The following is a 25,307-nucleotide window of genomic DNA, read 5'->3' on the forward strand; positions in this document are numbered from 1 at the left end:
CATTGCCCCGCGGTGAGGAGCTGCGTGGGTACTTGCATCAGTCCTGGTAATGCTCGTACATATAACTGAGAACCCCCCGCCAATTTAAACACTTACATATCTGCCTCAGATTAATCGACTCCACCATGACCACCACAAAGCCACAAAACCACCGAGCTTGGTGGAAAGAGTGTTCAGTTTATCAGATCTGGCCCGCATCTTATAAAGACTCTAACGATGACGGCATTGGAGACATTCCTGGAATCATCTCCCAGCTTGAATATATCAAAAACATCGGTGTCGATATTGTCTGGCTATGCCCATCGTACAAATCCCCTCAAGTGGATATGGGATATGACATTGCCGATTACTATAGCATTGCTGATGAGTATGGTACGGTCGCAGACGTCGAGAAGCTTATCAAAGGCTGCCATGATCGGGGAATGAAGCTTCTCATGGATTTGGTCGTGAATCATACAAGTGACCAGCATGAATGGTTCAAGCGATCGCGAAGCTCTAAAGATAATGAGTATCGCAATTGGTATGTCTGGAAGCCTGCTCGATATGATGAGCAGGGGAACCGTCATCCTCCCAACAACTGGGTATCGCACTTCCAGGGTATGCTTCTCTTCAAATGAGAACAAAGTATTTTACTGGTGCTGATTTAAATTTAGGGAGCGCTTGGCAGTGGGATGAACTCACCCAGGAGTACTACCTCCACCTGTATGCGACAGAACAACCAGATCTGAACTGGGAACACCCACCCGTTCGCGATGCGGTACATGATATTATGAGATTCTGGTTGGATAAGGGCTGCGATGGCTTCCGGATGGATGTGATCAACTTCATCAGCAAAGACCAGCGCTTCCTCGACGCACCTATCAAGGACCCCCGTACGCTGTGGCAATGGGGTGATAGATGGTACGCAAATGGACCCCGACTACACGAGTATCTCCAGGGACTGGGGAAGATCCTTCAAGAATATGATGCCTTCAGCGTGGGCGAGATGCCATTTGTCAAGGACGAGGAGGAAGTTCTCAAAGCTGTCCAGTTTGACCGCCACGAGATTAACATGATCTTCAATTTCGAGCATGTGGATATCGACCATGGCACATATGACAAGTTTGAGCCTGGTAGCTGGAAGCTTACGGACCTGAAAGATTTCTTCCAGCGATGGCAAACATTCATGTATGCCAACGATGGCTGGAATGCCCTTTACTGGGAAAATCACGACCAGCCTCGGTGTGTTGATCGCTATGTGAATGCCAGCGAGGAGAAACGTTTCGTTGCGTCTAAGATGCTGGCCATTGCTTTGGCACTGCAATCTGGCACACCCTTCGTGTATCAGGGACAAGAGCTAGCAATGGGCAATGTTCCCAAATCATGGAGCATTGAAAGCTACAAGGATATTGACTGTCTCAACCACTGGGAAAGGTAATGTCTTTCATGGTCCTTTTTGCGTTCGTTTTGAGATCTAATTTTCTGCAGGGTTATAAAAGAACAGCCCGATGGCAGTTCAGCCAGGATCAGTGCTCTTGTAGAGTATCAGAAGAAATCTCGTGACAACGGCCGAACTCCCGTTCAATGGTCCTCTGCTCCAAACGGTGGTTTTACCGGTCCTAATGTCCAGCCTTGGATGTCCGTCAACCCCAATTTCACGACTATCAATGCCGAGGCACAAGTAAATGACCCCAACTCGCCTTACCAATTTTGGGGCAAGGTTCTGGGACTTCGCAAGAAGTTTCTCGATGTCTTTGTTTATGGTGACTGGGTGCTTATCGACCAGCCGAATCAAGAGGTCTTTGCCTACACCAGACAGTATGGAGATGACAAGGCTTTGGTTGTGTGCAATTGGACTGAGGAAACCATTGATTGGGACGCTACAAGCAATGGCATTGACGGCGTCAAGGCTGTACTCTTGGATAACTATGATACAGCCGAGGCTACCCATCACTTCACTGGCGGGAAATGGTCGCTGCGGCCATTCGAGGCTGTTGTCTTCCTGGTGTGAAATTGATACAATCAAGGGACTCAGACATACATAGAAAGACCACTTGAAAAGATAATTTCAGGTTTTAGAGACAATCCAGCTTCAAGTATATAAATCACAAACCAACCTTGAATCCACTGAATCCACAAAAAAACCAATCTCGGTGCCCTCCGCCACTATCGGAGCTCACTTATCCACCGTTCCCCGCACCCGATAAGCCTCAATGATTCCACAGAGAAACACAACATCACTTGGGTATCATTCCAAACCGTGCCTCAATCCCTAACGCCCGCTAAAAACCTGACACAAACCAACCCATAGAAAATGACAACCTCACAACCCCAATCCCCCCTCCCAGCCCATTTGGATCCGAATACCTACCCCCGCACCCACAACCCAACAAAAAACATCCACCTAACACTGACCTACACCCCACTCGATGCAAACATCTACCTCGCACAAACTTCCTCCCCGGCAGCCGGCGCAAACATACTATTCCTCGGTACAACACGTGACACATTCGAGGGCCGCCCTGTTTCACAACTTAGTTACACTTGTTACCCACCCCTAGCGTTAAAAACGCTTACGGATATCGCCGAGGCTGCCATCGAGCGACATGGACTGATTGGTGTGAGCATCGCGCATCGCATGGGGATCGTACCTATTGGAGAGGCTTCGATTGCTATCGCGGTCAGTGCGGGACATCGGGGAGCGGCTTGGAGGGGTGGGGAGGAGGTGCTTGAGAATTGTAAGGAGAGAGCGGAGATTTGGAAGAGGGAGGAGTTTGTTGATGGGGGGATGGAGTGGAGGGCTAATGCTGATCGGGATGCGGAGGGGAAGTTAGTTTCTGGAAGTTCATGATGGGCTTGTTTGTGTTCATTATGCATTGGACTTGGACAGCTGGGGACTTCTGAAAAGCGTAAGGGTATTGCTGGAATGCGCTGAGACTGGTGCTGTATATTATTTTATGGACAAACAAGTGTCGAAGCTCCGAAGCGTCTAAATGTCTAACCTTATCAAAATCACTTCCTAGTATTTGTCAACTGCGAGTTTAGTATAACAGCACTCGATGGATACGTTGAGCAGGGTATTTAGATTTGACAGTATAATACATTTTTCGTACACAACACTATTACTCAGTCTTCAATGGCCGACCCTCGCGCTTCCAGTCGTTGATGTGCTCCAGGATAACCTTGGATGCGGATTCGGGGGTATCCTGTCGGCCAATGCACTCGACAAAGTCGTTGTCAGGATCTAGCGGAGAGTTAGTATATTGTACATTGACTCATACTTGTAAGGTCCCGAACTTACCCATCAGGTAGAAGTAGATGCTGTGGTCAACCAAGTAGTCCTCGCCAGCCTTGGCATCTCTGGGAGTGCTGAAGTACACACGGTACTGCTTGCAGACATTCTTGACCTGTTCATAGGTACCAGTCAAGCCAATAATGTCGGGGTGGAACTCCTGGAGGTAAGCACGCAGAACCTCGGGGGTATCACGGGCAGGGTCACAGGTAATGAAGACGGGCAAGAAGAGCTTGTCATCCTTAGTAGCCTCCTTGACCTTGTCAATGATCTCAGCCATCTTGTCCAGCTCATCGGGACAGATATCAGGGCAGTGGGTGAAGCCAAAATAGACCTATAACAGAAAGTAATGAGCATCGCACATCCCAGCTAGTGGTCCATCCATGTCCATCTACTCACAAAGCTGTATTTCCCCTTCAGATCCTCCGCGGTAAACTCCTTCCCATCCAAATCCTTCAGCACAAACGGACCGCCAACCTTGGGTTTGCCAACACCCTTGCTCATCTCAGCAATACGCTTCCGCTCTAGCCGTGCCTTCTCCACCCGGAAATAAATCACCATACCCGCACCGGTGAGGACAAACAGAAGAGCCGCCTTCCATGAGAACGGACCGGTGGAATTGCGCTGCTTGATCTGGCCCATAGTCTTGCCACGAGCTCGGAATGCAGTTGTCGAGAAATTGGTGCTATTCCGGGTGGAGAGCATGGTTGGGATGTTCATGCATCGGGGCCGTTGCGCCTGGGTGTAGGCGCGGCATTGCGATTGGGTGGTGATTCGAAGGCTGGAGAGGATGTTTTGGGATCGGATAGGCTCAATGGCGGCCAGGTTACGGCTTGCCTGGCTGAATAAGCCGGTCGCCAGCTTTGAAGGGGGCATGGTTGTGAGGTGGTTCTGAGGTTGGTGTTTTGTCGGGGAAGATCAAATGGTCCGCTGCGGATGTGAACTTGAGAATAGTCAGATCAGTTCCTGATTGGGAATAGCTTTGTGCCTGAGGCATTCAGGCACAAATGAAGTATATCATAACCCACCGCAGAGAGCAACAAGAGTCTGTTTTATCGTTCAATGTTCACTAAAAGGAATAAGAATTTACCACGAGTATATATGTAGTTAAATAATTGGTCTATTTTCCATGCAGAAGGAGCAGAGTGGCCCTAGATAGTACAAAATATAATGTTGGGTTAAAACCGCCTTTACGGGGATAGGATTAACTATTGACATCCGCGTGGTTAAGTGGTAAATAATCCCACCAGCAGGCACTGTATGTAACCAAAAAAGCTATCCCACGCAACTTGTATGCGGTTGTCGATTAGTACCGGGAAACACTGACCCAGAGCAGACGCTTCAAAGAGCAGCCATCAAAGCTGCAGGAGAAGTCCCTCTGCGTTGGATGTTCTGTTTTTTTTTTAATAATTTTAGTTACAATATTTATTCGCTAGATCATAATATGCAGTCGGTTTTATCTTAAATCGATTGTGGGGTGGAGTAACTACATGTATGGGTGAAACAGAGGCTATTCACAATGTATCTTCCTAGTACTCGGTAAGAAGAGGCAAATTCAGATATCCCACCCCTGATACCAGCTCTTGTCATGATGGAGATATTATATTTGATATATATTCATAAGCCCACAACGATTGATTTTAAAATATAAACTATATAGAGCAAAGCATGACATTAGTACTAAACATGGACCTTGCCATCCGAATTCCCGGAAAAGTCGACATTTGAAAATAATTTAGGTAGTGATCATCAAAATTTTATTCAGATACTTCTTTTCCTCCTTGAAGATCAGATTTTCTGCTGTCCATTTTCCAGCATCCTCCCTGGAAATAAAGTATCCAATTTCCAATGACTCCCGTCCATTCTTCGGGTCCTCAATTCCAACGCGGACCCTCTTATTAGTAGCGCCATCATTCAACAAGCTTGCACGCACAACTGTGAATGGCTGTCCACTTTCCATGAAGCGTTTCTCCATCAGCTCCTTGTCTGCGTGCGCAGCTTTAAGGAGCCACCCGTAGATCGGCCAAAGAACCCAAGGGTAATCACGTCCAAACTTGGATAGACCGGTGGTGCTGAACGTGATAATATGCGGGTTTCCAGTGGCTCCTTTGTTTCGAAGATTGTTGATGGCCTCGACCATGACAGCGGCGCCTTTTCTGCAGCATTCGGGATCTTCGGGAGCTATTCCACCCTTGGGCCTGCTGCCGATGGTGGAGACGATTATGTCGACCATCCTTTCGCCATTTTCGTCAGCTTGGATACAGTTAGTGACTGCACTGAGATCATGCGCGTTGCCTTCGATGATCTTGAGGTTGGGTGTTGATTCAAGTGGGATGAGGGCTGCGAGCTTGGCTGGAGTGCGGCAAAGGGCTATACATTGATGGCCAGCTGCAAGTGTGTGCTTGAGCGCAGACAGGCCGACGCCAACGGTACCGCCAAGGAAAGCAACTGTCTTGTTGGAGCTCATGATGGTGGAGGTTTAGCGATTTGAGAGAAGTGATAAAATTGTATTAGGTTTTATTGAGTAGAGTTATCGATCTTAGTGGAGTGTGGAATCTACGGCCGGATTCAAGGGTTTTATATGCATTTTCCTGACATGCCGAGTGGCGCCCGAAGTATAAGTAAGTTGGGTGAGATGATCTCGCTCTTTTCTCGCGTCCAATGAGAAGCTGAAAATCATCAATCTTGGGCCCAGACCCACACTATACCTGATCGGGTATGAGGCTGCTTATGGCACGGAAATGTTCATCTTCGAAAAACGAGAAAACCTAAACCCAGGAAGGTGATGATCGAATTGTGAATCTAATTATTAACCAGTCGGAATGTTATGAAGAAAGCGGGGACCATAGACCATACCTAGGGGCCAAAGATGTCACATCCTAGTGAGTCAGATGCGGCTGCAGGGAGCTCGGTCGCCTCGGCCCCAGACGCCGAGAAACGCGCGAGAGACCATAAAGTCGCACCACGCGTGCCGAATCCACGTAGTTGCGTGACCTGCCGAAGCCGAAAGGTTCGGTGCGACAAATTGTCTCCTTGCTCAAATTGCCGTCGTGCCAATATTGCCTGCATTTATCCGTCCGGAGATCGCCCGCCGAGATGGGTCCGGCGTCTTGAACGCCCGGTTACCGGGGAAGTCATGGAGAGGCTTCATCACCTTGAAGGTCTTGTAAAAGAATTGACTAGCCAGTTGGAACAGGCACATGCAGCGGCCAAGTCCCCTCCTGCGTCATCCAACTCCCCTGGGAGCTCCACCCATGACCATGACCTTGGTGCGCAGGGGACTGCATCCTATTCAGGGTCGTGCAACGTGCCAAATCAATTCGGCAGACTCGCTCTCAATGATGCTATCCGAAGTCGCTATGTTGGGAGTGGCTTTTGGTCATGGGTTAATGATGAGGTATGTCGACAACAACTATGTTGATGGAAAATTTGCTCATGATCTCTAGATCGGTGAACTGAAGACAGAAACTGGCAATCTTGCCACTGGAGCATATGATTCTTCGGATGACGAGAAGTCTTCGAAGACTCCATCGACACAGGAGCTTGGAAGAACGCCATCAGACCGACATGCATTCATATTTCGACACAACTTAAATCCTTACACCCCCAACACTAAAGAATTTCATCCATTGCCCTCGCAAATACCCTTTCTGCTTAATATGTTCTCGGAAAACGTCAACGTTGTTGCCCAGATTGTACACATGCCTAGTACCAGCAAAATGGTCAGTGAGCTGCGGGGTGACATGTCGAAGCTGACTCCATCCAACGAAGCCTTGATGTTCTCCATATATTATGGTGCTGTAACTTCAATGGAAGAAGAAGAAATCTTGATAAATTTTGGGGTGTCAAAGCAGGATTTGAACCTCAAATATCGCCTTGGTCTGGAATACGCCCTAGCCAAGGCCGATTTCCTCAATGCACCGGACCTCGTCCTGGTACAGTCCCTCGCTAACTTCCTTCTTCTCGCTCGACGACACGATAGCCCTCGGTACATATGGATGATGACGGGCATTGTAATTCGCATGGCACTTGCCCTTGGTCTACAGCGCGACGGCTCTCACTTTGGACATCTATCCCCTTTTGCAATCGAGATGCGTCGAAGAGTCTGGTGGGCGCTATGCATGATTGATGTAAGAGCCTCCGAAGACCAGGGGACTGATTATACGATCGCCTTGGGAAGTTTCGATACAAAAATGCCTCTCAACATCAACAATGCCGACATCAGCCCGCAATCCAAAGAAATGCCACAAGAGCATGATGGACTAACCGATATGTCTTTCACACGAGTCAACTATAGAATCGTCGATCTTTCAAAACAAATGGTGACCCGAAGCTCCAAGTCAACCAGCTTAGAGGAGCAAAGCCGTTTTCTAGATGAGATGTACCAGCATCTCCAGGATGGCTTCCTGCAATATTATACCGACGCGGAGTCGAACATCATGTATTGGACATCTGTCGTCATCACTCGACTTGTGATGGCGAAAATGACTCTCCTTGCCTTTGTTCCCGTCCTATTCGCATCTCCAAACGAAAAGCTGACCGAAGAGCTTAGGCACAAGCTCCTGGTCGCGGCGATTGAGGTTGCCGAGTATAATCACGCTTTGAATGCCAAACAGGCTTGTCGGCAATGGCGATGGGTCTTTCAAACATACACCCATTGGCACGCAATTGTATACATTCTGATTGAGATTTGCCGGCGCGAGTGGTCACCCATCGTTGAGAGAGCCTGGGCAGCTCTCCATAGTGTCTGGCTGATACCGACTCAATCCCACATGACCAAGGATCTTCGTATTTGGGTTCCCTTGCGGAAGTTACGGATCAAAGCTCAGCAGCATCGTGAGACTGAGCTGAACCGACTCAGAGAGGATCCCAGTGCCGTGGAAAATCTTGAGAGGCTGGATAGAGAGATCAAACAGCCTTCAAGCCCTGATTTCTTCTCCGATAAATCCGACGAAAACTCTGCCTTGATCGCAAGATGGCGATACCTAATATCAACAGCTGATATGACGTTGCATGCCACGGAGGCTACCTATCCGTCTAGATCATCCGTACAGTTGCGAAATACCGTGAACTCCAACACGGAAACCACATCTGACACTGTTTCCCACGGCTCACAGGCAGATCAAGGTTTATCTTGGCTGAGACGAAACCTCGAAAACCCGTTTCTACCGGGCGAAAATATCCAGCCAGTACAAGATGTCGCTCGAGATATCCCGCAGCACCAGTCTGATCATGATAGCAGTGGAAACATCATTCCATGGCTGTGGACAGATGAATTCCCAAACTCAGCCATGGATTTAGATGGGAGTGACGTGGATTGGTACAACTGGGTTGAAAGTGCGCAAGGGATGGAATTAAATTTTGGCCTACATGAAATGGGGACATCTGGACAGCTACCTTGAAATGAGGACATGGCTTTATCTTGAACATGTTCAATACTAGGCCCTTCCGTCATTTATTTGAACATGCATTAAGGACTGTGACGTCTTGAATACAATAAAGAAGGCAGTCCACTTGTCAATAATTATAACAAAGCTGTCCAATCGAGTGACCATGACATCCTTGCACGGAGCCCAAAAGTTCCATCCCCATTTGTCTCCTATAGCTTAAGTCCAGATCCATGACATACGGAGGGCTTTATATCATTTCTTGGCGACTCCCACCAAGATGCATGCAAAGGAATACCCCAGTGCCGGGACATCCCATTGTCATTGAGCGGATTATTCATAGTAATGGCTGAGGGTAGCCACAATGAGTTCCTCATTTCACTGAACACGCGGACGACTTTGACGCTTTATACTTCCCCTCGGGATCCAACAGTGGTGGACACTGGAAATGCTCTATTGTCGACAGTTGCTCTCGTAGGCCGTTCTCCAATCAGATCGTGGAGGGGGCTGATGTCCAACTGAGATGGAATTATCTCCAAGATTGGCCCTGGTAGAGGTTGGAAAGGGTCGGATGAGCTTATTTGTTTGAATCCATAGTCAGTTGATGAACGATTCAGGAGTAAGCAATGTTATCCTGCAAGCATGATCAACTGTTGGGCGAAACGGATGTTAGTAAAAAATGCAATTATTTAATTAAAAGGCAAATTCTTCTCGCTCATAAGCCCAAGCAATAAGTCACAATATTTTACCCCAAAGCCTGCGTGCTTTTGTCTATACCTTCTTTTCCTTCGAGGGTGTTCAGCCTCGACGGGGCAAGATAGCAACTGGCTAATGGAACGAACAGGGCAGACGACAGGGAACGTAAAAAAGTATGCAAAATGAGAAGAGGAGCATAGAGAGACAGTGAACATTCAATTTAAGGAGAGCAGTGTGTTTGAGAGCTCTCAGAAGCTTCCAGTGGTGTGTCTTTTCAAAAATTGATGTTAATGCTACCTACTCGTGAATGATGTGCATGAATCAAATAAGACTGCCTGGGGCAGGTAGGAGCATATATAAACTCACATTATACCTACGGTATTTCCTGTTATATACCACTACTTTCTCTTGGACCCGGTCCCACATCTCGTTTTTTACCTGTCTCCAAAAACAAACCACTGATATGCAGGATATTATTTATACCAAAGAATACGAAAATGAAAATGAACAGAAAACAAAAGGTCCGCTCATGCTTCGAATCCGTCGTCTGATCAATGAACAGCATGACTATGAGCATCTGAGGGTTTAAAAGGATTGAAGCCTTTGCTAGCGGGAAAGACGAAATTCGCTGACGCCGATAAGAATGGCTTTATCCAAATTTGGACAGCCACTGGTCAACTCAAGACAAGATTCATATGTTCTCATGAAAAGACTCTGGACGAGTTGTGAGATTGAAAGGAATAGTATGAGGATGGAGAACGACGTTTGCAGGTCTGTGGAAGGTTCATGTGTAAACCGATTCTTGACACTCGATATAACTATTCAATCTTTAAACCTCTGTGTGTTTCTCGGGGTTTCCATTCGTACTTGGATTCTCTAATATTCTACCACCTAAGGTCGTCCTTTTCTCCTGGTCCTTCTCCTTCACATCACCTTTCAGCACTGTATCGGCAACAAAGAAATTACCGATAAAGCAGAGACACATCAGAGGAATGAGTATGATAAAGACAACTCGAAACCCTTTCATTTTCGCATCGAGAATCTGAGAGCGGTATTCCTCGGTGCTTGCGTCGCTGATAGTCCAGTTTCCATCCAGCACTTCTGACAGAAGGTCCGAAGGAACGGCATCGCGCAAACCCCATTGTATGACTGTGTTCTGTACCACAGTGGAAATGGCAACGCCGAAGACAGATCCCAGAGAACGCAACAAATTCCGAGTGGAAGTCGCAACTGCACGATCCTCTGGTCTGGAGAGAGCCTGCACGGCCACAAGTCCTTAGTGTAATATGGTGAGCAAACTTGGGGTTGTCGAAAATAGTCACAAGAAGAGGTTACCCGGTTGATGAACGAAGCCGACCCCAGCACCTTCAATCGCAAGGACCACAACATAGATTGCGACGTGAGTATGTCGGGTAAATAAAAGATTCAGACCTGCTCCGAGTGTCCAAAGAAGAAATCCTGCTCGCAGGACCGGTGCATATCTAAGTTTTCAGGTTAGTACAGTATGGAATAGGAAATATATCTGATACCTAGCAGATCGACTCATCAAAGGCCCAGACGCGGCACCAGCAAGACTTTGCGCCAACACGTAAGGTAAAGTCAAGGTGGCACTCTCCAGAGGGGAATAACCGCGAATTTTCTGAAAGTAGAGCGGCATGAAATACTGTGTTGCCTGCCAGGCATAGTCGTGGAGTGCACCAGAAACCAACATGATGGTTAGAGATCGTTTTTGGAATAGACGTAATGGCATGAGTGGGATCTTTGCAACTAGACCCTCGTTGAAGACAAATAAAACAAGAAATACCCCGCCAAGGGTGAGGAGCGCAATGATCAAAGCACTGTGCCAGGACCAGATACTCCCACCGGAGTTAATTGGAATCTGTCCGAGCCGATAATCAGTCGTAGACAAGTAAATGAGAATTGCCAATCAAATCATGGAATCATACCAGCAACAGAACAATCCCCGTAACAGAAGCACAAACCCCAAACCAATCGATTTTCTTCACCTTTTCCCGCCAGCTACCAACCACTGGCTTCAAAGGCAAGACAAAGACAAGCACTACCGCACACACCAAGGCAAGAATAGAAGGAACCCAAAACACCCACCTCCAGCCATCCTCATCCCTCTGTACAAGACTAGCAGCAACAAATGGCCCTGTCAGGGCACCTAAACCAAGTGAAATACTCACCATACCCTGATACTTCCCACGCTCCTTCAAGCTGACCAAATCACTAACAATAATGGCAACCAGCGAACTAATCCCACCGGCTCCAATCCCACTCAGTGCACGCGTGATATATAGCCATAGAGCACTCCGCGCCCAGCCGGAAAGAAGATCGCCCACAAAGATACATCCCACAGATGCGAGTAGTACGGGTTTGCGACCAGCGATGTCAGATATGCGACCATATAGTGGTTGGAAGATTGTCTGTCCGAGTAGAAAGGCAGTTCCTGCCCAGGTAATTGTCGTTCCTGCTGAAAGGGCTGCTGAAATAGTTGGGAGAGCTGTCGTGGTTGAATTCATGTCAAGATAGGATATGAAATAGCAGGCGCAGAGGCAAAGATAGGCTGCGATTAGGCGTGGGAAGGAGAGGCGTTGAGTTTGATCGTGGAGATCGGAATTCTCCATGTAGGACCCTCTTGGGGGAGCTTTTGGGTTGGTAGTTTCTGGAGTCATTTTTTGGGCTTGGTCGCAGGGTAATGGAGACAGATCTTTCATCGGGTTAGATTGTTGATGATTTTAGTAGCATTGAATCTCTTGTTTGAAGTTTGGCGTGCTTTTGCTTATCGTGGGGTAAAGAGACAAATATTGCCTTGGATAAAAGGAATTTTGGTCAACAAGAGCACACTACTCGAAAGCTTTGAAGTGAGAACAGTGATTAAAGAAATGGCGAACTCATGGCTTAGGGGACCCCGCGGTACTTCCTACTGTGGCAACCCGCATCAGCTTATGCAGCAGCGGGGAAATGATGCGTTATTGTTTTGGAAGGTGATCAGACGACCTTATTCTAAAAACTCATCACATTGACGCCATTCGTCCAATGTACTGAAAGTCATAGTATCAGTTCTTCTAAAAGCCGGGAACTAAGATTATTTCTCTAAGGAATATCAATTTTAAATCAGATCCTCTTGAAGGATTAGGCCCATCGTTATTAAAATTCAAACTTTAGGTTAGTAAAATTATCTTCTGTGCAATGTTTGGTCACTACTACTTCAATGTGACTCGATCTATGCGCGAAATTAAGGCTGTTCAACGCCAGAGTCATTATAATAGATACCATAATGCACCATACTTTCTCTGCCGCGAATTGGTAGCCCCAATTTCACGCTATAAATTTACATTTGATGAAATGCATGTGAAAGTTAGGCTAGAATCACAGCACCACAGATTCATCACTGACACTTCGATTTTCTGCGAGGGCTTGGTAAGAATAACAAAGTTTGTTAGGTGAACTGGAACGAAGGGAACGTGAAAAAGAAAAGTATTTGAGACATACTATTTCACTTCATTGATTCCAAAAACACAGAAAATATAGGAAACAAGGAACTCGATTTCATGAATGGTTGATATCTACTGTTAACCAAAATACCTCTCAATGATTATGAACTACTCGGTTGACCGGAGATACTCCGGCCATTCTTACTAAATTGGGTCGAAGAGTAACCACGCGAGCTTCCGGCCCGATGGCGCCAGATTAGAAATCCATTAGTGTTATCTATCATCCACGAATTGTTTGATGGACGGATTTTGATTGTGCATTTTATTCTTGCCAACTGCTACTACTATGGATATTGAGCGAATAGCCATTATTGGCGCTGGCCCCTGTGGCCTTGGTGTTGCAAAGTCAAGTCATTCTCACCGTTCTGTGAAGAATGATAAACTGACAATTGACCAGGTATCTTCTGGCGGAAAACAAATTCAAAACTATCACTATCTTTGAACAGCGCGACCAGCCTGGTGGTGTCTGGAATTACACTGGTGATGAAGGGACCAGCAAGAATACCATTTCAATTCCTCATTCCAGTCCCAGCTCAGAGAATCAGCAGCCAGTGAACGGGAAGTTCATCTCACCTGTTTATGATGCCTTGGAAACAAACATTCCCCATTCAATGATGCAATTCTGCGATTTTCCCTTCCCTGCTGGGACTGCATTATTTCCTTTGCACGTGGTGGTGAAGGAGTATTTGCACAGATATGCCGAAAAGCTGCGGGGTATCATTAAGCTACGATCGCTTGTTCTCGATGTATCTGTGTCTATGAAACATCCTCGCACGAAATGGACGGTCACATGGCGGGATCTTCAACACGAAAAGGTCTTAAATGCTCGGTTTGATGCCGTCGTTGTGGCGAATGGTCATCATAATGACCCTAAAGTCCCTAACATACCCGGTCTGGCTGATTGGGATGAGAAATTCCCAGGGTCCATCATCCATTCATCTATTTATCGGCGCGCAGATCCATTTACTAACAAGGTTCGTGAAGTTGTGAATACATATCTAAAGTTCGACCCTAGAAACCTAGCTAAGAGAAACAGAAAGTCATCGTGGTGGGCCACTCCGCCTCAGGAATCGACATTGCGTCGCAAATCAGCCAGGTATCGCAACACCCATTGCTGATCTCAGAACGAACAGAAACAATCTTACCACCGAATAAAGCAGCAGTCACAAAGAGTCTCCCTGAAATCAGCCTGCTTGATGCGAAAAATAGCCGAGTGCTATTTGCGAACGGCCATGAAGAGAAGGACGTTGATAACATCGTGTTTTGTACCGGATATCATTTTTCTTTGCCATTTCTATCAAGTACTCAACCAAGCATCATTACCGATGGTCTGCGACCGCACAATTTATACCAGCACGTGTTCTTCACCTCAGAGCCGACACTGGCTCTGATTGGGTTTCCCCAACGGATCGTGCCATTCCCAATTAGCCAGGCACAAGGGGCGTGGGTTGCGCGGGTCTTTTCTGGGAGGCTGAAGTTGCCTTCGCAAGCAGTGATGGAGGAGTGGATTGAGGAGTGGAAGGCTGAGCGCGGTGATGGGCGCAATTTCAACGTTCTTGGCTTTCCGCTTGATGCGGAGTATATCAACTCTTTACACAAGATAAGCTCGGCAGCGATGCGCCGCGATGGACTTGAAAACGATGGAAGGGGAAAAAGGCCACCATTCTGGGGCGCGAAAGAGAAGTGGACACGCGAGAAGATCCCATTGATCAAAAAGGCGTCGCAGGCACTAGGTAGTCGGCGAAGAGAAATCAAAAGCCTCGAGGAGCTTGGATTCAAGTTCGAAGTAAATGCTGAAGATGCGGGATTGAATAAAGCTCATTTGTAAATAGTTGACATCATGGCGAAAGAATCTTTGCATTTCATGATGCTCGATCCTCATGGAAAATCGAGAGAAGCAATGATGCTCTATTCCAAAGCTAATCTGATCCAAGACCACCTAGAAGATTTATCCGTTGTGTTTCCAATGAATTATCCAATAGTGGATTATTTACAGTTATCAAGGTGCTGTTCTGTGGAATAAAATATGCGGCTCAAATTGACTACCATCGCATATACCACTCTTTCCATCCATAGCAACGGGTTGGTGCGATAGTCGTATATCAGCAACCTTTGACCTGAGAGGCGAAACGGAGAGGCTCGCAACACCCAATGTATCATCTAGCAACGCGACTAATCCATCCTGTATAGCCTGTAGCCCAATCTCCGCTCCCAGCCCCGGTGACAGAGAACGCATTTATCCGCGGCAAGTTTCATGCTCAGTCTAGAACAGTCTGGTCTGGGATAGTCCGTTACCAATAGTCGTATACTTCTGGGACTGGAATTTTGCTATGAGCCCTAAGGTATCGGAGCGTGGCAGCTTCACTGGCCAGGAGCTTCACCCCAATTTCCATTGGCATAAACGTTCTAGGGTGTGGAGATCTTAAATCCCATGTACCCTGTCTTCAAATGAAATAAAGATAGCCCAGTTGAAACTTCCCGAGGCTGGACCTTGATCTTGATCACAAACACATGAAAGACCCTGCCGCAGCATGCTCGCTTGACCGCAAAGAGCTTGAAGAACAAAGTCAGCATACGTGAATATGTCGGGTTTAGGATTCGAGGATATCTCGACGGAAAAGGCTCGGGGAGGGAAGAAAAATGGGGTCAGAAAGGATGGAGATCCGTTACGACTCCAGGGATGGGGTGTTTGTACTCGTGCATGATCTCACCACCCATACCCAAAAAAGCGGTAAGAGACAGCTTTTCGAAAACCACGCCGCAAGTGCGTAAGTTAACCGGACCACGGGCTTCTCTAGTAAAACAAAATTGCGAAAATTGTATGCGGCCAAGTTTCTTCATATCGATTTTGCAGTATACTTCTTGGGTCATGCACGTTCAAATTAATTCCTACATGGTTTAGCTTGGACAAGGCATACGTGTTTAACAGTGCCCTTTAACAGTGCCCTGGGCGAAGACCATAGGAAATCAAGGTCGACGAGTGGGTATTATACTATGTACAAAAGACATCTTCAAATCCATGTCCACAAGACTGAATTCTCCATATGTATACCGAAAAGGCTTTAATGATAGCGATGATATCATCAGCAGTGCATCCACGAGCTATCAGCTGCGACACTGCCCATGACGAACGTCCCAAGCCAGATACCACCAAGAACTGAGAGGAAATATCCAACATTCATTGTCATGATCGCTAACATCCTGAGTCGCCGTTAGTCTGGAATACAGTGGTGAAAATATAGAGAAGATACTTACAGTAAGTATGCAACACCTGCAAGGATCAATTCAAAAGTTGCACGGCCAGCAGCGGGATTCACACGCCATCTGGACCATCTCCGTCCCAATTCTTGGAAGCTCTTTTGCACACCTGAGATGTGTTTCTGACGATCATGTTCCCCGATGAGAGGCTCACTCCCATGGCTAATTCCGTCGGTCCAAAGACGACCCTCTAGCACTGGCCGTACGGCAATGAGGACACGCAAGATAACAGCGAGGACAATCAAAAATATGCAGGTACCGGCGTAGGTTCCCTTCGATGTAGGAGTCCAGTCTTCGGAGTAGAGGGGCGTTTTGAAGGAGGTGAAGAATGTCATTGACATATCCGACATGGACATAGACATGCTCGAATCCATGTCACTCGAGGATGTGGACGTAGCCATGGACATTGCGGTTGTTGTGGCCGTCGCCATGGACATGGACATGGAGGTGGTCGTACCCGACATATCCATCATGATTGCTGATCGGCTGCGCCGTGTGATGTTTCTCACAGCGAGAAATGAGTAATCGGGTATTCTCCGTGGCGACAGCTCAGGTTATTATATGTGAATGGGGTAAAACCTTGGAAGCTGATCAACCTGAATCTCAGATAACTCAAACTGTGACAAAGATGTCACTCACGACAGATATTGGTCACCCCACTCTTTAAAAGTAACCAGATTGATTTCTTGGCACATCTTTGCAACGGAAACTTGCGATCCTGGCAAGTGGGTCTGCTGGTTTGGACCTCCAGCATATGATGCACTGATCCGTTATTGTTTTCCTGAGTAGATATCCCCCTTCCAATCACGAGAAATTTCCCTTTCAATCACGCACGGTGACCCGATTGCGGACCTTGATAATCCAGTACCAGTCGAGTCAGAGCATCAGCTTTGCAATCATGAGCCCAAACCGCGATGACCCATCAAGCAGTGAGATTCAGACCTCGCGTGTTCTGGTGGAGTCCAAGCGCATGAGTCGGGCTGAACCGAAGCGGGAAGGTCCACTCTCATTAGAAATACTCTCAAATGTGCTCACTTTTGCCGGGCGGAAAAGTCGAGAAAAATGCATAACAAACCACCGCAAATTGACTCAATATCCATATCAGAAGCAGTAGCCAGAATTTGATACTGTACAGTATAGATTGAGCATGTTTGTCTATAGAGGCATGCTTATATGGACCAAACTATAGCAAATTGTTACATCTCCGACTCTTTCAATCTGCTCAGGTTCACATCTTGGCATTTCTTGGCAGTCTAGATTTTGATGCCCTTGAACAAGTCTGACAAGTCTGGATGAGGCAGGAATTAGCGTGCGATAGATTGAGCATGAATCGGAACTTTCAACCTGTCAGACTGGGGGTCATAGTGGAGTCTAACACGTATGGAGATTTGCACTCGGACCTGAGACCACGAACCCTAGATTAGTATTAATAATGATAGATTTCTCTTTGGATCAGCTGAAGTCTATCTATATCTCTATCGGTTTTTTTCTTTCTCACCTTTCGTTGGTATAGGTCAAGATGGGTATGCTTCCGTTCTTGGACCAGCCGGTGCTGCTGCACTCTGACCGTGACCCGGGGGAGTGCACCATGACACCGGAGCAGTGTGCTTATAAACATCGATATTGGGTGTTCTGGTATGAAGCAGATTATCGCTATGCCTTACCAACCGTGGCGTTCTTTATGGTCGCAATTATTCTTTTCTCTATTGCCCATATAACGGAAAGTCTCACTCCGCGGAGTGCGAAGAAGAGCTCAATCTGGCTGCGTCCGATAGCATTTCTTCGATTCCTGTCATATAAAAGCTGGCGTATTGGGGGATGGAACTCGCAGTCACTTGGTGTTTTTCTTCTTGGGGCTGCGGGACTGATCTTTTTCCTTGGTAAGAACGTGTCTTTCCAGGAATCATATTCTCTTTACTGACCATTTTTCTCATTAGCGATGACTCTTGGGCCACACCCTTATTACTGGCCTAATACTATGGAGCTCAGTTACGGCGGCTCTCCGCCCATTGCTACGCGAGCTGGTTTCATGGCTCTCGCGTGTATGCCGTTCCTGATTATCCTCGGTGCCAAAACAAACCCGATCACCTTGCTGACAGGCATCTCTCATGAAAAGCTTTTCGTTTGGCACAACTGGGTTGCTTGGGCCATGTTCGTGCTAGCATTGGTCCATACCTTCCCTTTTATTGTGTACCATATGTGGATGGGCGATATAAGAGAACAATGGACGAGTGGTGGTGTTTGGGTCACTGGAGTCGTTGCTCTGATCGCGCAAGCATGGCTGACTTTCATGTCCATTCCCTGGATCCGGTATGCTCAGCACCCACCCTGCCACCCTGGCGATATTCCCTGACTAACTACGTTCATCTTCAAAGTAACCGATACTACGAGTTCTTCAAAGCCACCCATTTCTTCATGGCCATGGTCTTCGTCATCTTTTTCTTCATTCACTGCGACTTCCGCATGTCCTCATGGGACTACTTCATCGCTACTGGAGTACTTTACACACTCTCCTGGCTCTATGCGCAATGCCGAACATGGTTCGAGCATGGCGTTCGACACAAAGCCCGTCTCGTGGTCGAGACCGAAGAAACATTCAAAGTCACCATCAATACGAAGATGGAGTGGGGTCCAGGTCAACACGTTTTCCTGCGATTTTTAACATGTGGCATGCACTCTTTGACCTCTCATCCGTTCACAATCTGCTCCGTCCCCCAATATGACGGCAAGAACCAGCTTGTCTTCTACATCAAGCAACACGGGGGCGTAACGGGCCGCTTGATGAGCATAGCAAAAAAGAACCCAGACGTCCAAATCCCAGTCCTTATTGATGGTCCCTACGGTGGAATTCCGGCGGGTCATCTGCAGGAATTCGATAAATCGCTTGTCGTCGGCGGTGGTGCTGGAGCTGGATTGACATTATCGATGATTGAAGACTTTGTTCGCTTCTCTTCTGCCCAGGAGAAGGAAATGAAGGTTATTGTTGCCACACGCGATCCCGGTATGAGGGTGTGGTACACACAAGCGTTGGAAGATCTAGCGGCGAGACAATCTCAACAGAAACCTGTTGCTGGTTTATCAATTCACATCCATGAGACCTCCTTGACACGCTCAAATCAGGAGTCCGACCGGAAGGAAATTCAGGCTGATGAGAGTGTGAAGATGCAGGAAGTCAATTCCAATGAATGCAGCCCCTTGGCAAGTGAGATCTTTGGCATTCAGTTCTTCACTGGCAGACCGGATTTACCAAATGCCACTCGACAAATGGCCAATCAGGAGGGAACATCAGTAGGTGTTATCGTCTGTGGTCCTTCATCCATGACTCATGATGTTGGCGCTGCTTCATCAGAGGTTCAAACCCACATTTTGGCGAAGAAACCGGGTAATGCACGGGAGTTATGGTTGCATAGAGAGAATTTCTCGTGAGTTTTCCTTTCGTTGACCAATGCATGTGTCATTTGCTAACATTGATATTATAGATTTTAATTAAACCTTGTATAGTTCTTGTCTCCACATGTGTATTGTATATAGCACTAGGCTAGGCTGTTTATGTCTAACGAGAAGATGAAATCTTATTCATGTGCATAAATCTAAGTATTCAATAGTACAAACATTGCGAGAGGTTAACCTCGAGTGACTAATCAAATAGATTTTTCGACTGGATCATTGGGTCTGTTTATTACATGTCAGAAATGCTTATGTATTTAGGCTTATGTATGTAGATGTAAAGTAGTAAGATCCCCGATCTGTCCTCGTGCCAGATGGTGTGTATTCCAGCCAATCACCACGCTATAAATCCGATATCCACCAATGTTCGCGTGACCCACTTCTTTGAAAAAAGGAGCATAACTCATGTTTGTAAGGAGAGATGAACGCCCTAAAATACACTGTAACAATTGTACTGGGGGAAGAAGACCGGTCACAAGGCTGCAATTGCAGGCACATATAAACATCATGACCGAACTAGTTTCTCTTTGACCCCAAATTATGGTTAACAAACTCCCATCGCTGGAATCCCAATCCCGTCCATAATTGATGACAAAAAATCTCACATTTTAGGATGCTGCAGACCATAGATGCAAATTCTATCACATGGATGGATACAATTATCTGGCATGGATTAGTCTCACTGCAGAGCTTGCACTCGAGTCACTATGTTCACGCCATCAAATTCTCGGGTAGCAGAAGACCCGACCCGCCCGAAGAAGCCACTTTTAACTAGTTTTAAGTATGGCCCTTATTACGGGAGGGAAGCGCCTCTCACGTGAGAGGCACGCTACGCAACCGCGACTGGTTCGCATCTTCCAAGTTCCCGCGTTATAGTGGGGCCATAGGTCTAAGCCCTGCTTCGAGAATATGACCCCAGAAAAGAAGATTGAAGCCCCGGATTTACTTGAATTTCTGGAGTAGATGAGTCAATCCATGTGTAATAGAAATGACAAACATGATGCATTATCCAATCTATCATTAACAAATGGAGGGCCCCCGGGGGCTTCAGGATGTTGAGCCCGGGCCGGTTGTTTACATACTGTAGGCCGGGCCGGGCACTAAAACGGAGCTATTGATTAGGGAGGAAACTCGTCCGAGCAGAAACTTACTGTAAATTACATGAAATTTCTAACCTGTTGTACTCCAAAGTTAATGACCAACCTAAAAGCCTAATTCCGCCGTGGTCAATTGGGGTAAGATGAGGCTGTTATAGCTCATCTTGCGGAGAAAATTACGTTTTAGTACCAACGTATTAGAATTGCATTGAACACACCCCCACACGAAGTGTTTTTTAACAGTTCATCACTTCTTCAATGCGCGTGTAACCGCACTTCGGCATGCAACAAGGGCGGCCAGAACCGGTGGTCTCAGTCCCACAACGCCACGTAAAACAATTACCAAGGGTTCTCAAGCCACAGGAAAAATCTCCCGCTTTGTGGATGCAGGAACACGTTAAACCATTTCATACTGTAGCTAGCCGCGATTCACCGGTGCCATCTACAGATAGACCAACACATACATAACCCACAAAGTGGAACTCCAATACCCCGGAGATAGCGAAATCAAATATCCTAATCTTATCAAAGAACGTAACAAATTTTGTACCCTAATGTAATTACGATTGCCACACGCCAAGACCAAAAAATTGGGTCGATATATTCTCCCCATCTTTGGAAACTCCACGTCGCGCGACTTTTGGCCTTCTGTTTCCTTCCTTCTCCAGTCTGGAAGGGCTAGTGGCTTCGTCTTTTCTGCCTTTTTCCTTGAGCCATTATGACTGTCCAGGAAGTGCGTGGCTCGCAGCCTGAGCTTGAGGTATATGATGACTCGATGGATACGGAAAAGTATTTGGAGAAGCCGCCTCCTGTGGAGGATCCGTTTGGAAATGAAGAATCCGGGGAAGTGAAGTACCGTGTGATGAAGTGGTGGTAAGTTTTCTTTCTTCAAATCTTGCTAGGGTCTGGAGGCTCCCAGTTTAACATCATTGCAGGCAAGCTGGAATGCGTAAGAATCTACCATTGGACTGATGGTGGTCAACATGCATTAATCTCCATTCTAACCATTGTCCAGTTATGGTTGCTGAAAACATCTCACTTGGTATCATGTCTCTACCATCTGCCGTGGCAACTCTCGGGATTGTCCCGTAAGAAATCACATCTCGACTCTGGCATTGTTTACGGAACACTAAACATTTCTAGTGCGCTTATCCTTATTCTTGGCCTATCGGGCATTTCATGGTACACCGGCTACATCTTTTGCCAGTTCAAACTGCGCTTTCCTCAAGTCCACAGCATGGGTGATGCCGGCGAGCTTATCCTAGGTCCTATCGGACGAGAAATCTGCTACTTCGGCCAGCTGCTATTTATCATTTTCTTGATGGCTAGCCACATCCTCACCTTCACGGTGACATTTAACACCATCACAAATCACGGCACCTGCACTATCGTCTTCGGAGTTGTGGGTCTAGTCGCTTGCTCCATTGCTTCCCTCCCGCGAACATCAGGAAAGGTCTTCCTGATGTCCACCATCTCAGCCGCTAGCATTCTCATCGCCACCATCGTTACCATGATTTCAGTTGCTGTTCAGTCGCCCGCTGATGTTGTGAATGATATTACAACTCATCCAACTTTTGTTAACGGCTTCCTGGCTGTGACAAACATTGTCTTCGCGTTCATCGCTCACGTGTCTTTCTTCGGTATTATTTCGGAGATGGAGGACCCGCGCCAGTTCCCCAAGTCTCTTGCTATGCTGCAGGTTGTCGATACTACTATGTACATCGTGGCGGCGATGGTTATCTATTGCTATGTGGGCCCGGATGTTTCATCTCCTGCCCTTTCGGCTGCTGGGCCTGTGATGAAGAAGGTCGCATACGGTCTTGCGATCCCGACGGTATGTCATACTTGAACAGAATTCTTTCGAAACACATATTAATTATAGACAGGTTATCGTTGCCGGTGTGGTTTTCGGTCACGTTGCTTGCAAGTACATCTATGTCCGCATTTTCCGAGGCGAGCGCTCCCACCACATGCACCAGCGGAGTCTTCTCGCTACGGGTACTTGGGTTGCCATCTGCCTGAGCACATGGACTATTGCCTGGGTTATCGCTGAGTCGATTCCGGTGTTTAACGATTTGTTGAGCTTGATTGTATGTCTCTCACTGCACCTCTATTCGTTTCCTGCTAATTTCTTTTCACAGAGTGCACTCTTTGGAAGTTGGTTTAGCTGTAAGCTCGACAACCTAATCTTAATTTTCTCTCCAGACCTATACTAACTTCAAGCAGATGGTCTCCCTGCCATGTTTTGGTTCTATATGAACAAGGGACAGTTGTGGTCGACACCCAAGAAGATCTTCCTTACTCTTGTCAACCTCTTTATCTTCGGAGTTGCTTGTGCTATTGTATGTTTCCCTATCCATCTCTCTTAACAAGGTGAATGGATATTGTGCTGACTCCAGATGTCGATTAGTGCGGATTGGGACTGTATGTCTCGGGCAAGTCCATTCATGACAGCTCAGCAAACTCCAGCTGGACTTGCGCTAACAATGCTGTATAATGTGTACATTTATCTGCATATACATATAGTTATCATTCATTTTATAGAGAGAAATATTGCTTTTGCGAAATTGAAAGCTCTTCTATTGCACAATTAGTTTCCCAATTTTCAAATAATACATATACACAAATGATATGTACAAACTCTCTGCTGCTCGAGAAGAGGAGAATCAAAGAATGGTAAAGGGGGGTGATAGAGGCCAAGTCGCTCAAATCACTGTCTAAATGAATATTCCGAGTCGGTCGGAAAGCGCATCTTTCTATCGAAAATAAATGTTTACCACTGCTTGAGAGTGTGCTCCCAGCGCTTGATGAAGTCAATACGAGCTTCGGTCTTGGACAGAGGACCAGCACCCCAGGAGTTGCCAAGCCACATAACGTTCTTGGCCTCGGTAGTTGCAGGCCAGTGGGTCAAACCGTCACCGTTGGGGTTTCCAGTCTTGATAAAGTTGGCCCAGTAGTTGGACATCTTCTCCTCGATCTTGTAGTCAAGAGGAGTCCAAGTGACATTCGAATAGTCAGAGTACGGAATGTTGTTAAACACATACCACAGCTCACTACCGTGATAAGCACCGGCACTCGCATCCTCGGCTGGAGTGTGGTTCCAGTAGTAGGTGTAGACGTTGCTCTTGGCACCACCAGCGGTCCAGTCAACACCCCAGCGCCATGTACCGACACGACTCAGATCGCGGAAAAGCTCGTTGCTGTTTTCGTTGGCTTCAGTCTGGTTGCGACCGGGGTAGAGAGAAGAACTCCTCGGCAAAGCCGCCGAACATTTCGGTGTATAGTTTCTTGTACTGGGCAACGGTGAAGTCGGAGGTAGTGGAGGCACCGGACTCGTCCGCGTTGTTACCGGTTAGAATGGGGACATCAGCGTGGGCGTTCAAGCTAAGAGCCTGGCCGTAGCTGTGAGTGAGGACATATCCGTCGATGTTGGGGCGCCAAAGCGGAGGTTCCATGAATGAGCTGGTAAGGTTCTCGAACTGCGTACCCTCAAAAATGGTATCACTGAGGGAGCCGCCGTAGCTGATTAGGTCCTCCATGGGCACCTTGCGCATCTCGGCGATGGAGGAGGTGTTCATCTCCTTCGCGAAATCCACACCCTGGGCCTCGGCAGCCACCTTAGTGCGATAGCTAGTGGCGGCACTACCGGTGATAGGATCGTGAGGACCGCGAGCACCAGACTCGGAAATCACACCGTTGACCAGGCCTTTAGCCAGAGGGGAAAACATCACATCGAGTGAGCTGGAGGATCCAGCAGACTGCCCACCAACAGTGACCTGGTTGGGATTTCCACCGAACTTGGCAATGTTTTCCTGCACCCAGCGCAGAGCGAACTGCTGGTCCAAAAGGCCGTAGTTTCCAGAGCTGTTGTGGCCCGACTCCGCAGAGAGCTCAGGGTGAGCGAAAAATCCGAAAGGACCGACACGGTAGTTCATGGTGACAACGATGATATCCTTGCTGGCAAGACCCGAGCCATCGTAGGTGACTACGTCGCCAGATCCGGCTTCAAAGCGACCTCCATAGATCCAGAAATAGACAGGCAAGTTCTTCGAGGTCAAGTCGCTGGTATCGTTGTAGGTGGGAGTCCAGACATTCAGGAACAGACAGTCCTCACTGGTGATGTTGGAAGCACTGTTGAAGATTCCAGCAGAGGGTGAAGTAGACTGAGCGCACATAGGGCCCCAGGAATCGGCCTTGAGAACGCCCGACCAGGCCTCGCGAGGCTTGGGAGCCTTCCAACGGTTCTCGCCACCAGTAGTAGCGCCAAAGGGGATACCCTTATAGACTGTAACTTCGTCGCGGAATTCAGACGCGATACCTTGGACAGAGCCTTTGTTGGTCTTGATCACAGGGTACATGGTCGAACGACGAATTGGTTCGGCAGTAGCCAGAACCGACCCGAGAGTCAACCCAGTGAACAGAGAACGAAGATACATAGCAAATTGAATAGTTTAAAGAAAGAATGAAGTCGGAAATTCTCAGAACTGGGAGATGAAGGTGTCTTCAAATAGCCTCTTACTCAATGTCTAACAGTGTATAAACATGTTTCTGCAGACTGAGCCAGATTAAAATTGTGGAGACTTGAAACGTACGTTATTGCCCACGTCATCTGACTAGTACCTGCATTAATTGTACCATTTCAGGAAGCATC

The 25,307-nt window shown here is 47.2% G+C and overlaps 11 protein-coding genes across 11 annotated transcripts; 6 read left to right on the forward strand and 5 right to left on the reverse strand.

The window, feature by feature from the left end:
* Nucleotides 1-125: 125 nt before the first annotated feature.
* On the forward strand, nt 126-1,990 carry N7520_002798 (glycoside hydrolase family 13 protein; the record flags this gene model as incomplete). The annotated part of the gene is made up of 3 exons (XM_057136733.1): nt 126-597; nt 654-1,413; nt 1,468-1,990. 3 exons carry the CDS (start codon nt 126-128, stop codon nt 1,988-1,990), a joined length of 1,755 nt encoding a protein of 584 aa, XP_056999419.1.
* Nucleotides 1,991-2,293: 303 nt separating this feature from the next.
* On the forward strand, nt 2,294-2,830 carry N7520_002799 (molybdopterin synthase catalytic subunit; the record flags this gene model as incomplete). Its single annotated transcript, XM_057136734.1, has 1 exon — nt 2,294-2,830. The coding sequence occupies one exon, from the start codon at nt 2,294-2,296 to the stop codon at nt 2,828-2,830; it is 537 nt and encodes a 178-aa protein (XP_056999420.1).
* A 271-nt stretch (nt 2,831-3,101) lies between these two features.
* On the reverse strand, nt 3,102-4,147 carry N7520_002800 (SCO family protein; the record flags this gene model as incomplete). The annotated part of the gene is made up of 3 exons (XM_057136735.1): nt 3,102-3,223; nt 3,281-3,605; nt 3,671-4,147. The coding sequence occupies 3 exons, from the start codon at nt 4,145-4,147 to the stop codon at nt 3,102-3,104; spliced, it is 924 nt and encodes a 307-aa protein (XP_056999421.1).
* An 859-nt stretch (nt 4,148-5,006) lies between these two features.
* N7520_002801 (NAD(P)-dependent oxidoreductase) lies at nt 5,007-5,738 on the reverse strand (the record flags this gene model as incomplete). The annotated part of the gene is made up of 1 exon (XM_057136736.1): nt 5,007-5,738. One exon carries the CDS (start codon nt 5,736-5,738, stop codon nt 5,007-5,009), a length of 732 nt encoding a protein of 243 aa, XP_056999422.1.
* A 402-nt stretch (nt 5,739-6,140) lies between these two features.
* N7520_002802 (uncharacterized protein) lies at nt 6,141-8,673 on the forward strand (the record flags this gene model as incomplete). Its single annotated transcript, XM_057136737.1, has 2 exons — nt 6,141-6,668; nt 6,718-8,673. 2 exons carry the CDS (start codon nt 6,141-6,143, stop codon nt 8,671-8,673), a joined length of 2,484 nt encoding a protein of 827 aa, XP_056999423.1.
* Nucleotides 8,674-10,183: 1,510 nt separating this feature from the next.
* N7520_002803 (Major facilitator superfamily domain general substrate transporter) lies at nt 10,184-12,032 on the reverse strand (the record flags this gene model as incomplete). Its single annotated transcript, XM_057136738.1, has 5 exons — nt 10,184-10,629; nt 10,690-10,835; nt 10,884-11,233; nt 11,301-11,480; nt 11,544-12,032. 5 exons carry the CDS (start codon nt 12,030-12,032, stop codon nt 10,184-10,186), a joined length of 1,611 nt encoding a protein of 536 aa, XP_056999424.1.
* A 1,108-nt stretch (nt 12,033-13,140) lies between these two features.
* Nucleotides 13,141-14,682, forward strand: N7520_002804 (uncharacterized protein; the record flags this gene model as incomplete). The annotated part of the gene is made up of 3 exons (XM_057136739.1): nt 13,141-13,199; nt 13,252-13,828; nt 13,891-14,682. The coding sequence occupies 3 exons, from the start codon at nt 13,141-13,143 to the stop codon at nt 14,680-14,682; spliced, it is 1,428 nt and encodes a 475-aa protein (XP_056999425.1).
* Nucleotides 14,683-15,937: 1,255 nt separating this feature from the next.
* Nucleotides 15,938-16,474, reverse strand: N7520_002805 (copper transporter family protein; the record flags this gene model as incomplete). Its single annotated transcript, XM_057136740.1, has 2 exons — nt 15,938-16,055; nt 16,110-16,474. 2 exons carry the CDS (start codon nt 16,472-16,474, stop codon nt 15,938-15,940), a joined length of 483 nt encoding a protein of 160 aa, XP_056999426.1.
* Nucleotides 16,475-17,631: 1,157 nt separating this feature from the next.
* On the forward strand, nt 17,632-19,598 carry N7520_002806 (uncharacterized protein; the record flags this gene model as incomplete). Its single annotated transcript, XM_057136741.1, has 4 exons — nt 17,632-17,992; nt 18,050-18,422; nt 18,488-19,534; nt 19,592-19,598. 4 exons carry the CDS (start codon nt 17,632-17,634, stop codon nt 19,596-19,598), a joined length of 1,788 nt encoding a protein of 595 aa, XP_056999427.1.
* A 1,776-nt stretch (nt 19,599-21,374) lies between these two features.
* Nucleotides 21,375-23,153, forward strand: N7520_002807 (uncharacterized protein; the record flags this gene model as incomplete). The annotated part of the gene is made up of 7 exons (XM_057136742.1): nt 21,375-21,513; nt 21,559-21,605; nt 21,672-22,490; nt 22,543-22,746; nt 22,798-22,825; nt 22,883-22,998; nt 23,067-23,153. The coding sequence occupies 7 exons, from the start codon at nt 21,375-21,377 to the stop codon at nt 23,151-23,153; spliced, it is 1,440 nt and encodes a 479-aa protein (XP_056999428.1).
* A 276-nt stretch (nt 23,154-23,429) lies between these two features.
* On the reverse strand, nt 23,430-25,092 carry N7520_002808 (carboxylesterase/lipase family protein; the record flags this gene model as incomplete). The annotated part of the gene is made up of 2 exons (XM_057136743.1): nt 23,430-23,904; nt 23,927-25,092. 2 exons carry the CDS (start codon nt 25,090-25,092, stop codon nt 23,430-23,432), a joined length of 1,641 nt encoding a protein of 546 aa, XP_056999429.1.
* Between the last annotated feature and the right edge of the window lie 215 nt (nt 25,093-25,307).

This window comes from Penicillium odoratum (assembly GCF_028828045.1).
Source record: "Penicillium odoratum strain IBT 22623 chromosome Unknown utg000002l_segment0_segment0, whole genome shotgun sequence".
In the NCBI taxonomy this organism is placed as follows: domain Eukaryota; kingdom Fungi; phylum Ascomycota; class Eurotiomycetes; order Eurotiales; family Aspergillaceae; genus Penicillium; species Penicillium odoratum.